General features: G+C 43.7%; 1 protein-coding gene across 1 annotated transcript in view; it reads left to right on the forward strand.

The window, feature by feature from the left end:
- The window catches only part of LOC121437374 (rho guanine nucleotide exchange factor 6-like), a 119,751-nt gene that overhangs the window by 29,826 nt on the left and 76,411 nt on the right, over positions 1-13,514 (forward strand). The window contains 3 exon segments of the mRNA XM_041637258.1: positions 2,977-3,061; positions 5,188-5,318; positions 7,705-7,906. Of these exon segments, the coding sequence (XP_041493192.1) occupies positions 2,977-3,061; positions 5,188-5,318; positions 7,705-7,906 (418 nt within the window).

Raw genomic sequence — 13,514 nt, forward strand, 5'->3', positions numbered from 1 at the left:
CCACAGGTCCCAGGGTTTGCGGATAGAAAGAGGGGTTAGTTTTCCATTTTGTAACATTAGGGAGAGATGTAATAGCTCAATCCCGTAATACCAACACTTGGCGGGGGGAGGGGGCTGGAGAATTACTGCACACAGTGAGTTGCAGGCCAGCCAGACCTACATAGCTCTGTCTCAAAACCAAATCAAAGAAAAAGAACAAAAAAATTATAACAAAACAGTAGTGTTCTTCCTATTCCAGTGGCCTATATAGTACCTCATTTCTCCTTGTTCTTCTTATCCCACTCCACCTTAAAGGACTCTCCCCCACTTTTTTCCAGGTGGTCTTTCCTCTTCTGTAAACAGGATCTCACACTTCCCATTTGCCGTATGCTCTAAATGGCTGGCAATGAATGGAAGTGATGTGCTCTCTCCAAATAATGTTTCCTTCTCTATAGGAGATCCAGGCCAAGTTCACGGAAGTGAGATCTAGAGTAGGATTCAATTTGGAGAGGCTGAGGCTGTAACTCAATTGGTCAAGTACTTGTCCAACATATAACAGGATGGTGGCACAAATTGCTAACCCCAACCACTGAGAGGTAGAAGCACTAGGCTCAAAATTTCAAGATCCCCCTTGACGGCCAAGCATATTCAAGGTCAGTCTGTGCTGCATGCAGCCCTATCTTTAAAAAAAATCGGTTTTCAGCTTAGGCTGTCTGTCGGGGTATCTGGTCCCCCAGATACTCTGAAACAATAATCCCTGCGCCTTGTTCTTCTTCTAATCCCCAACATTTTCTCAAAAGGGAACTGGGTGCAGCCCAGGCAGCTTCCTCATTTGAACAGACTCTAGTTGATGCATGTTTTATTTCATGATCAGTTCTATGTTCGAAAACTCAGTCAAGTACCAGGCTACTTTAAGAATCCCAGTGTTGCCATTTGCACGCAATCAACCTGGGTAAGGAACACAAGGGCAACAATTTCATCCCAGGTTTTACTCACATGTGTCTGTTCTCCTAGCATTTCGTTTTGTTTATTGATGTAGAGACTGTCCACTTTTTCCATATCGGTCTAACAGACATACCCATATGCACACGTATCAACAGTCCCACTGGCAATTAGAGGCTGAAAACAAAGAACTTCACAAACAGCCTGAGTTGGACGTGGTGGGTCACAAAGCAAAAGAAGACATAGGTGTAGGAAAGAGACTTGTGGGAGTGGACAATAGGAGTGTGGGAGGAAGACGAGAGGGAGAGAGTGATCTATGGCTGTGTGACATTGCAAAAGGAACACACTTAACACAAAGGAAACAAGTGACCCTGCCTGGTGACCATTTTGGCATAGATACCATGAACACTTTCCCACCGGGTCAGTCCTAGGGGAGATGGGCTGAGTCTGCAGTAGGGATGCTGTTGCCATCATCAACTGCATTTTCTTCACCTCGGCTTTGGCAAACGAAAATAGAACTCCTGTCAGTTTATGCCTGGAAAAGTGCGTTTTAAACATTTGGAATGTAGTACCATTTAACTCTTCGCAAATATAATGGTACCCTTTTATTCAAAGTTTACCTCTGCTTATTTGTTTATTTTTTCTGTGTGTGTGAGTTTGCACACATGCTCCTATGGCCCTTCAACAGAGGACAGTTTAAGGAACTGACGTTTTACTTCCACATGTAAATTCTGAGGCTCTAACTGAGGTTGTCAGACCTACTATGTAGGCTAGGTTGTCCTTGAACTTTTGGTGATGCTCTTCCTTCAGTTTGCTGAGTTCTGGGATTACTAGTGTGAGTCACCACGCCTGGTTTATATCTATGCTATTGGCTGACTACTTTGGATTGTTCCTGTGCTTGAGGTTACTAGCCTCAATATATATGTCCGAGATTATAAGATGCCCCAACCCATCTTAATATAGGGAATGTATTTTAAAACCAACACTTTATATTGTATTTAAAACAATAGGGCTTGTGAAATGACTCAGTGGTTAAAGTCACTTTCAGAGTTAACTCACCAGGATGGATAAAGTAGGTGAGAACCGATTTATTTCCAAAAGTTGTCCTCTAACACCACGCACACACACAAACGAACACACAAAAAGACATCAGTAGGTAATTGGCACTTTTAGGAGGAATAGTAACCTATCAGAATTTTGGCAAAAACTGGCAATGTGGATTTTTATTTTTAGGCAGGTCTCACTTGAGCCCAGACTGACCTGGAGCTCACTCTGCAGCCCTGGCTGGCCTCAAATTCATGGCAGTCTTCCTGCCTCAGCTTGCCAAGTGTGGTAAGTACAGATCTGACCCATCATGCCTGGCCAAAGTGCCAGAAAGGCCTGGAGCCAGAGCTGCAAAAGTCACCCAAAGCCGGGAAGAACTCAAAAGCTTGGGCAGATGGGGAGTCAGATCCTCTCAGTTCACAGATGAGAAGGGCAAGATCGATCAGAGAAGAAAATGGGAAGTGAGGGTGCAGAGCAAGAGGCAGGTCGGGACAGAAGTTCTGCAATGTGGCATTGGGATCCTGAGCGGTTGGGCAGCACCAGGGAGGAAGGGGAGGAGAGAGAGGGACTTGTGACAGCGCCAGTAGTGAGGACCGAGAGCAAAAGGGAAAGCAGAAAGCCCCACCTCCTTATCTGTAGACTTCTGGGGCCATTGTTGGGCAGGGACTGGAACCTGTGCACATGTGCTTTCTGTAAGTAGCTCAGGAGCGTCATGTGTTCAGGTCAGGAGCATGGGGCTGTGTATGTGCTGTGGACTTCCTGGTGGGCACTTCCTCCTTGGCTTGTCTTTCATATCCCAATACTGTCTTGTTCTGACTCACTGATGGCTGCCACATGCCATTAGGCCGCTCAGCCACTGCGCCGGGTTCTCCAGAAGGCAGGCAGAGGTTTGTATTTTGTCTTGAACATACTTTTCCCTCTTGAGAACTTGAGGTAGGGGCCTTTTGACAGTTTCGCTTGTTGAGTTGATTGCTTACAACATCTTACAGTTTCAAATTTCCTTTTTAATAGGTTTTTGAGCCCGATGACCTTTATTCAGGGGCCAATTTCTCCAAGGTTCTGAGCACTCTTTTAGCTGTCAACAAAGCAACAGAAGGTAAGGCCTGCTGGTGATTTATGGTCCATGTTTCTAGACGCCAACTATGGCCGCAGTTGTTCATATGGTATAAATTTCTTCCCTTCCCCCAAATAAATCTAAACAAATGTAAAGTACTTCAATTTTTAATAACTTAAATGTTCTTATCACAGAATAACAAGGAAAATACATGCCTATCAAGCCTACATATTGCATTCTTATATCCTTAATACAACAATAAGAACCAAAAAGGGACTTCATGCAAAGTTTTTGGATTGCCAATTAAGTATAACAAGACGGAAAACAAAAAGGGAAAGAGCAGTTCCTCCTTTAAAAAAAAATAAGGTTTACAAAATACGGCCATCTCACTTCCCTTTCTCCGCCAGAGATATTTTTCTTCTGGTTTTCCATAGGTTGTGAAAAAGAGCTTTTCAGTAGTTTTACACAGTGAATGAAACCTCAGATTCCCCATGAATGAAAAGAGTAGTTATTTAAACATTTCTTATCCACTGTATTGGAGGTCATTAAGTATAAGCAGAATAAAGAGGAAGCTGATATAACTATACTAGAAACCCTTTACTGTGGCATCATGTCTTAACAAGAGTTCAAAGGCTTTGAGTCCTCTCCATGGGTCTGGGCTGCCTCAACAGCTCCAAGTGATCTCATTGAATCTCTGGAACACCTTTGGAGGCGATGGTGATGGTGAAGTCCCCGTTATAGATGAGGAATGCCAGCCCACAGTTACCCAACTGGAAAACAAATGACTAATCCAGGATTCGAACCCACACATGACCGTCCAGAGCCCTTACGCCAAACATGAATTCTGCCACTGGATGGTTTAAGAGCCAAAAGACTGTGTGCCCAGCACTGCCAGGTGCCATAGAGGAAGTAGAAGATATGGCCCTGCCCTTGGGAAAATTACCATCTATTTATGGAGACTCAACTTATCCACGTGAAACAATTAGAGAAGATGAGCAGACAATATAATCAAGTGCCAAGTAGGATGGGGCAACTAGGAAGCCATCGAGTAATTATAGTTTTACCCCCAAAGAGCTGGAGATAATAGCAAGATGTAGAAAAATACTTCTCCGAAGTTGTTCTTTTGCTATTTGGGAAAAAAAAATGTTTTTGAGCTATTGCGAGGCGTATAGCAGAGAGTACAGCTAATTCAAGTAGCTATATTTAACACACATGACAAGTATCCAGTTCTGGAAAGGGAGGGTGGTACAATTCTAACATTATGCCACACAAATTATACGTTCCTTTGCCAAACTCTTCTTGCAAGTTTTACAGTCTCTTCGCTTACCACAGATATTTATAAAAATACAAGGAGGTGAAAGTTAAAACCCACAGCCTCAAGGAAATGACTTGGATACTGAGCCTGTCGCCTAGGGAATGTTTGGGCTTTAGACTTTTGCAGTTTATATCTTTTAAAAATAAGTGGAGAGGAAAAGGAGCCTCATTTGAATTTGTCAAGAAGCCAGCCTCTCCCTTTAATACACACTCAGCATACTGAAAACACCCAGCTCAGCTCTGGCCCGATCGAATTTCACAAAGAATCAAGCAAGAGAAGGCTCCCGTGTTTGGTTTTACAAAGCGATTCTAGGATTAAGATCGCATCTGTCTCAAATCCACCCTTTCCCTCATTCTGATTCTGCACCCCACCCCAACACACCAGGGAGACTCTACGTTATGTGGGCCACGCATATTTTTACATGTAAGCAAAGAACCCCTATGTTATGGGCCAGCAAACAAAGAGAGAAATTTGAAATATTTCAAAAGTAATAAGAGCCACAAACAGCTGTTTGGCACCCGATATAGGTCTGCCTTGGATAACAGGGCATACTGTGACAACTGGTTCAGGAGGGAAGAGTTGTAGGGAAATGGGTTAGGAGAAAATGTGGTTCTGTCGCTGTTTTTCATTATACTGGACAGCAGTGGCCAGTAAGGTTAAGAAGAAAAAAGTTGGCCATTGAAAGGAAAAAAAAAAGGGAGGGGGAGCCTGAAAGACATAGCCTGTTCAGAATGATAGAAGTCCCAGAGCTGCTCGGATGGCTTTGACAATGTCCTGGGAAGGAGCTTCTCATGTTGTCGGTGGTTTGCTGCCGTGAGTGGTTCTTTTACCATGTCTTTTCCTCTTTTCACAGATCAGCTATCAGAAAGACCATGTGGACGGTCATCTTCTCTTAGCGCTACTGCTACCAACAGTGCCCCACCAAACCCACAGACAACAGTTCCCAGCACCACTCCAGCGCAGCAAAGTCAGGCAAAGGCAGTGGTAAGTGAAGTCCCCTCTCCCTGCCCCCTCTGTTTTAAAATCTGTCACATCAGATCAGCATCCCAGATGTATTTCCGTATGTGGTGAGGTAGATATTGTTTGTTTGGTGTGTCACTAGACGGACGAGGTACTGAGTGAAAGCCAGTTCAAAGTGGAATGCCAGGCTAAAGCAGGTAGGTGGGGCTCCTGGGTCTGGAACTCAGGGTTGAAGCCCAGCTCTGTTGTTTATGAAGCTTCAGCTAGTCACTTTACTGGGAATGCTATGCAAATGTCTGTCATTACGACTGTTCTTGATGGCACTTCGCTGTTCCTTTTCCTGCTCCATGACCTTATTAGAATGTGTTATTACCTGGGACCCACTAGCAATCAATAAGTATTTGTTATTGTTCTGGTCTTGACTGCAATCTTTTTTCTTTGAATTCTTATTGAGCAAGACCCAAGTGTAACTGGACCTGGTGGAACAAACCTGCATTCCCAGCACTCTGGAAGCTGAGGCAGGAGCATCACTGCTAGTTTGAGGTTAACCTGGCCTACATAGTCCACTCAAGACCTGGGTCTCAAAAGAAGATCCACTTTTAAATATCAGCCCGTGATAATTCTCTATACTGGACCTCCTAATTGTCTTTGCATTTGGTTTTAGACGCTTTGATTTGGGAGGAATGCCATTGTCTGTTCTTTCATTCTTGTCCCAAGTGACCGGCTCACTGTAGGCCACCCCAACCTGTTACTTCCAGAGCATCTGAATAGGTAGTTCTTATCCTTTTGGAGATCACACCTTCCTCCTTCTCCTTTTGACACAGGCTCTCATATTCACCCAGCCTGGCATAAAACTTGCTACGTCTTGGAGGTAGAATGACCTTGAACTTCAGGTCCTCTTGCCTCTACCTCCCAAGTGCTAGGATTACCGGCATGTGCAATCATACTTGGCCTATACAATGCTGAGGATTGAACCAGGGCTTCTAGATAAGCACTCTGTCCCTTAAGTTATAGCCCAGCTGTGCCAACAGATCCTTTGGAGAAGCCGATGAATGCTATGGCACCGTAGTCTTTGGCCCCTCTTACGTTGCATATAAAAGCTTGTGTGCATAAACTAATATGAGCAAGGAAAACTTTGTTGAGCTTATCAGATTCTCATAAGGATCTGTAACTCTCGGAAGTTAAACCCAGAACTTCTTATTTATGTAATTGTGGGTGTTTTGAGGCAGTTTCACGTAGCTCAGGCTCACCTTGAACTCGACGTGTAGCTGAGGATAACCTTGAACTACTGATCTTCCTCCCTTCAAATCCTAAGTGCTAGGATCACAGATGTGTGCCTTCCCCTACCCAGCCTAACTGCGACATCTGATCTTTACTTTTGATTTAAGGCCAGCCTAGTTGAGATTTGTGAGTAACCGAGAGATGGGAGTGGTTTTTATAAGGGTAGTTTAGCAGCTAACGTTGGGACCAGATTTTATGCTGGAGAGAAGCAGGATGGAACGGTATATTAAGTTCACTCTAGTAGCTGCTACAGCTAAGCAGCCACATTTAAAAAACCGACGAAAGAAAAGGGAACTGAAAGCTGGGAGTCCTTCGAAAATGTCCACTCTGACAAACGCAAGTTTGATTTTAAAATTTTCTATTGTTATTATTATTGCTGCTGTCGTTGTGTGTGCATGTATATAGTGCAGGTGCATGTGGAGATCAGGAAACACCATTTGGAAGTCAGTTCCTTTTTCCCTTCCACCAGGGGCTCCTGGGGTGAAATGCGGGCCATCATTCCCCAAGACCTTCCAGATGCTTGCATAGGGACTTGAAGGGGCTATTAATCTCTCCCGAGACCTACTTAGACACTCCTAAATTCAAAACAGAGGCTAAGCTAGGCACGATATCATATAGCTGCAATCCCAGCACTTAGGAGACTGAGAGGCAGGAGTATTGCTGTGAGTCCTGCCCAGGCTACTTAGCGAATTCCAGGCCAGCCTGAGCTAATGTGAGAGATTGTCCTGGAAAAAAAAAAGAACAAAATAAATAAACAAATAAAATAAATAAGTGAGATGGGTCTGCGGTTTTACTCTTTTTAAATGGAAAAAGATACGCTTTAAGGGTATAGGTGTTTTGCCTGCATGAATGTCTGTGTGCCACTTACAAAAGTGCCCAAGAAGACCAGAAAAGCGCAATGATTTCCCTAGAACTCGAGTAGTTACAGATGGTTGTGAGCTGCCATGTGGGTGCTAGGACCTGAACCCAGTTCCTCTGTAAGAGCAGCCAGCATTCTTAACTGCTGAGGCATTTCCCTAGAGCCCTGGGGTTATGGCCTTGGTCACTCCACTTTGCTGACATCTACATAATTTCTGCGCATGCCTCAATTAGACGGGCACTTCATCTGGTGTGGCTTTTGTTTCTCTAGGAAATGACGGAAAATGGAAGTCACCAGTTGATAGTAAAGGCGAGATTCAACTTCAAGCAGACTAACGAAGATGAACTGTCAGTGTGTAAAGGCGACATCATTTATGTCACTCGAGTTGAAGAAGGAGGCTGGTGGGAAGGCACATTAAATGGGAGAACAGGATGGTTCCCTAGTAATTATGTCCGAGAAATTAAACCCAGTGGTGAGTAAAGTTTTTCCCAAGTCTTCTTATGTGCAACACTTGTTCCTTCTTGGTGTTCTTACTGAAAATGTTTTAGTTTAAATTGCTTAACAGAAACAGTTGATACTTGTGTGTGTCCAAAATAAGACTAGTACAGAACCGGGAATAGTTACATGTGTCGAAACAAAGTTGTATTTAGACTATGTGAAAACCAAATAAGCAAAAGAATCCACCGTTCAGACCACTGTTGTACTATAAGTACGTGACTTTCTATCTACCCATTCTAGCCGAGTGCACAGTGCAGAGTCCTTCCTGCTCCTCCGAGAATCACCATGGCAGAATACAATAACAAGGGAAGTTGAGAGCTCACTTCCCTTTTTAGCTCTACAGCCTTTAAGCAGACCAAAGACTTACCGCCTCAGAGATGTGTAAGAGAGATAACGGGCTCAGGCGGAAAGCTGCCTGGCTGACTGCATTAGGAACAAGATTGTCCTTAGCTTATTGTACACCAGGAATTGCTTTCCTCTTTTCTGAATAATGAACACACGATTGACTTTAATTGCTCTTTAGAAGTCTTTCTCAGAGGCGTTTTTTGGGTAACTTATTTGTCCTTCTTAAATAAGAAGGCAGTTTCTCCTTGAAATACTAAGCAGAAATGAGCAGAGTATCATGGTATACATCTGGACTCCTAGCCCTGGGGAAATGGTGGTGGGTGGATTAAGAGTTTAAGCTGGCCTGGGTCTGAAAAAGCATGGGATAAAACCGGACTCACTGAACATAGCGGACAATGAGGACTGCTGAGAACTCAAGAACAATGGCACTGGGTTTTGATCCTACTGCACGTACTGGCTTTGTGGGAGCCTAGGCTGTTTGGATGTTCACCTTACTAGACCTGGAAGGAGGTGGGAGGTCCTTGGACTCCCCACAGGGCAGGGAACCCGGTCTGCTCTTCAGGCTGATGAGAGAGGGGGACTTTATTGGGGGAGGGGGAGGGAAAAGGGAGGTGGTGGCAGGGAAGAGACAGAAATCTTTAATAAATAAATAAATTAAAAAATAAATAAAATAAAATTCCTCTGAATACAAAAAAGAGAAGGAACAAAAAAAATAGTTTAAGGTCATTTTACCTGTAAAAGAAGTTCTAGGCCAACGTGGGCTACATCATACCTTGTCTGAAATAAACCAAACAGCAACAGAATTCAGTAGGACCCTTTCACAGTCAGTCTGGTAAAGAATGTGTTAGTGCAGATAAAAGTGCTGTTATTCCTTCTTTTCACTTCTCAAAGATATTTACCTAAGGGCTCTTTTCAATAGCTTGATGCTCCTTGTATGGTCTCTTCTTTGTTTTTCCCTTAAGGCTTCATAATTGATGGGGCCAGTGGGTGGTTCAGAGAGTAGGGGTGCTTCCTGCCAAGCCTGACATGAGTTAGATCCCCAGGGCACGCGATAGGAGAGAGCCCAACTCCCAAAAGTTTTTCTCTGACCCCCATATATGCACCACAGTTCATGCCCCCTAGAATAAATGAATGAATGAATAAATAAATACATTTTAATTTAAGAAATGACAGTGGGGGGCCAGTGAGATGCTCACTGGGTGAGGGTGTCTGCTGCACAGCCAAGCACTGGTTGCCCGAGTCTGATCGCGAGAACCTATGGAAAAATGAAGGAGAGAACCAGCCCCACAAAGCAGTCCTTTGAGCTCGGTATGTGTGCCATGGCTGGAGTGCCCTCCTCCACGCATACATCATGCTCACACGGACACAACGTATTTTTACGTTGACACATTTAATTAGTAAAAATATAGACTCACTCTAAATAAAATAAAATATTGCAGAAGTATAGTACAGATAATGAAAGTTCCTCCTTCTCCCTGCACAGCTGGCCCCAGATAATCATCACTTAGAGGGCTTTCCTTAGAAGTTCTTAAGATGAAATTCAGTTGTTCAGCTTTCTGTGTTCTGGGATGGGGGAGGGGAGCATCTCATTGAATGGAACGTGTTTCCTAGAGGACTTACAAATATTTGTTTGTATGGACTTCTCATCAGTTTTTGTTATGCTGGGCATGGACCCCAGCTCCGAATACATGCTGGGCATGGACCCCAGCTCCTAATACATGCTGGGCATGGACCCCAGCTCCGAATACATGCTGGGCAAGAGATTTATTTACCTCTGGTCTAGAGTCTCAGTCCTCAGCATTTTTATTTGCTGGGAATTGAGACCTTTTTAAGCTCTGGAAGTATTTTCACAGGCTCTGCCTGGAATTTCCTTGGTTTTGATTATTTTTACAGCTGACCTTCACTCCCTGCCGTAGCTTTCCTTTGACATAATCCGGTTGTCAGGACCCCTAAACCATTTTCCAGATTTACACCGACATTTCCTGGCGCAGTGTCCTCATCTGCAAAACTAAAAGAAACGACTTTGATTGCCTTGCCTAGAAATTCCAAGCACTGCTTAAAGGGTAGAGAAGTGCACAGCGTGACTCTCACTTTGACGTCTTAGAGCAATGTGCCTAATCTTTTATGGACAAGCTTAGGCCTTGCTCTCCCTTCCCTTTGGGTTTTTCTTGGGGTTCTCTGGTTTAAGACTCAGATTAGCAAACTGTAGTCTGACTTGAGCAGTTAGGGGATCCCAAGAAACAGCCTGCTGTGGAGAGTAGGTGTGGTTTCAGAGTCCAGGAAGTTTGTGAGGCCAGGAAGTTCCTGGATCTGATGTATGTGGAACAGCATCTCTCATGAGGTTCCTTGTCACCGCTTTCTCGTCATCCCCTCTGTTGTTCTCGTCACTACTGTAATCTAGCCTCAACTCGGTAATCAGGGCAGTTCATTAACAATGTAACCCAAATCATGGCCCTTTCCAGAAGTATCAAAGCCTAGGTCACCACAGTAGTGCTGTCCCAACTTTGTCCCTAGGTGATCTCATTCCACTTTATGCACACTGGTCTGTTGGCCTTCCTGCCTGTCCAGCCATTGGCAATGTTCTCAGATTTCTGCACTGCTGCTTGCCTTGTGACCTCCAGGTCTGCTCTCTTGAACACGTAGTAGCAGCGTCTTCCTGAGTCACCCAGAACAGAGGTGAATTCTTTCCCTGTTGTGTCCACCCGTCTCTCTGTCCTGTTTCTCTATTTGCTCGCTTCTTTTCTTCCCCTAATATCCTATATTATTTCTTTACTCATTTACTGCCCACATTTTACCTTTAAAATATAAATACTACAAAACCAGAGATCCTCCTCTGCTTTATTTATGCTTGTTAAATATTGGCAAAATGTCTGGGTGTGATGGCTCATGCCTATAATTTGGGGAGCGAGACAGGATGCTTGCCCATTAGCTCCAGGCCAGCCTGGGCTACAAAGTGAGACCCTGTCTCAATAAATCAAGACTTAAACAAAATAAAAACGTTTATGGGTTAAATATGGTCAAAGTACATGATTTACATTATGTGTATATACAGCCTAATATGTATATACACATAATGTACAATGAATATAAACAAAAAAACCCAGTCTCAGAAAAAGATCATATTTGTAAAATGAAAGAATATTGCGAGTTAGGTGATAAAATTGCATTCATCTTGTTCACTGAGTACCTGTTATCCACTTGGGGTGTCCCTAACAATATTGCCCAAATACTCTGCCCATAGGACCTTCTTAGCTTTATGTGCTTAGCTTACAGTAGCAGCATGTGGTAGAACTGACAAGGCAGACAAAGGTCTAAACAAGAGGCTACTGGGGCAACAAAGAAACAGTTTGATTAGCAATATTCCAAGTTGAGGGCAAGTCCTGGAACTGGGTTCTGAAGATTTGACGATGGTTCTGCCTGCTGGGAGGTTAGAGAGAGTGAATTAGAGAATGCTTATAGGGAGGCAGAGAGTAGCAGGCAGGATGATTTTCCTTGGCCACGAAATACATGGAAAATGCCAGGCCCTTGAGCTAGAGCTCTATGAAGATGGGGATGGCAATGTCAAGTTGCTTTTGATTTTTTCACTGACATATTTAAACATTAATTTATAAAGGCAATATACAAATGAAAGAAAGAAAATGAGCCCCGAAGGGAGTGGCACTAATAGGAGGTGTGGCCTTGTGGGAGGAAAGGAGTCATTGTAAGGGGGCAGTCTTTGAGGGCTCTTTTGCTCAAGCTTCACCCAGTGTGACAGTCTACTTCTTGTGGAAACCCTAAGGCAACGAGATAATAAGTATGTATGTATGTATGTATGTATGTATGTATGTATGTATGTATTTATTTATTTATTAAAGATTTCTGCCTCTTCCCCGCCACTGCCTCCCATTTCCCTCCCCCTCCCCAACCAAATCCCCCTCCCTCGTCAGCCCAAAGAGCAATCAGGTTTCCCTGTCCTGTGGGAAGTCCAAGGACCACCCACCTCCATCCAGGTCTAGTAAGGTGAGCATCCAAACTGCCTAGGCTCCCACAAAGCCAGTACCTGCAGTAGGATCAAAAACCCATTGCCATTGTTCTTGACTTCTCAGTAGTCCTCATTGTCCGCTATGTTTAGTGAGTCCGGTTTTATCCCAGGCCTTTTCAGACCCAGGCCAGCTGGCCTTGGTGAGTTCCCGATAGAACATCCCCATTGTCTCAGTGTGTGGGTGCACCCCTCGTGGTCCTGAGTTCCTTGCTCGTGCTCTCTCTCCTTCTGCAAATCAAGACAACTTTAAGATACCATCTTACACCTGTCAGAATGGCTAAAATAAAAAACACCAATGATAGCCTTTGCTGGAGAGGTTGTGGAGTAAGGGGTACACTCATCCATTGCTGGTGGGAATGCAAACTTGTGCAACCACTTTGGAAAGCAGTGTGGCAGTTTATCAGGAAATTCTGGATCAACCTACCCCTGGACCCAGCAATACCACTCTTGGGAATATACCCAAGAGAGGCCTTATCATACAACAAAAGTATATGCTCTACTATGTTCATAGCAGCATTGTTTGTAATAGCCAGAACATGGAAGCAACCTAGATGCCCTTCAATGGAAGAATGGATGAAGAAAGTATGGAATATATACATATTAGAGTACTACTCAGCAGTAAAAAACAAGGACTTCTTGAATTTTGCATGCAAATGGATGGAAATAGAAAACACTATCCTGAGTGAGGTAAGCCAGACCCAAAAAGAGGAACATGGGAATATTTGGTTTCTAGCCATAAATAAAGGACATTGAGCCTATAATTTGTGATCCTAGAGAAGCTAAATAAGAAGGAGAACCCAAAGAAAAACATATAGGCATCCTCCTGAATATTAACCTTCATCAGGCGATGAAAGGAGACAGAGACAGAGACCCACATTGGAGCACCGGACAGAAATCTCAAGGTCCAAATCAGGAGCAGGAGAGATAATGAGTTTTATTATTACATTTTCATACACTCACTTTCCCGTCTCAGCTCTCCTCTGCCTCTGCCTCTCTTGCTCTTTCTTCTCCTCCTGTGAATAATCCCACTTCTTCTTTAATGTCATTATATATATACATATACATATATGTAGATTCTATATGTAAAAAATTATGCAATATTTTCTTTCTCCCCCACAACACCCTTGTTCTCATCTGTCCTGTCTTAGTCACCATTCTATTGCTTTGAAGAGAAACCATGACCAAGGCAACTCTTCTTTTAAAAAGTATTTAATTG

The sequence above is a fragment of the Microtus oregoni genome, unplaced genomic scaffold (genome assembly GCF_018167655.1).
Source record: "Microtus oregoni isolate MIOR12 unplaced genomic scaffold, Mior012 000052F_002, whole genome shotgun sequence".
Taxonomy (NCBI): domain Eukaryota; kingdom Metazoa; phylum Chordata; class Mammalia; order Rodentia; family Cricetidae; genus Microtus; species Microtus oregoni.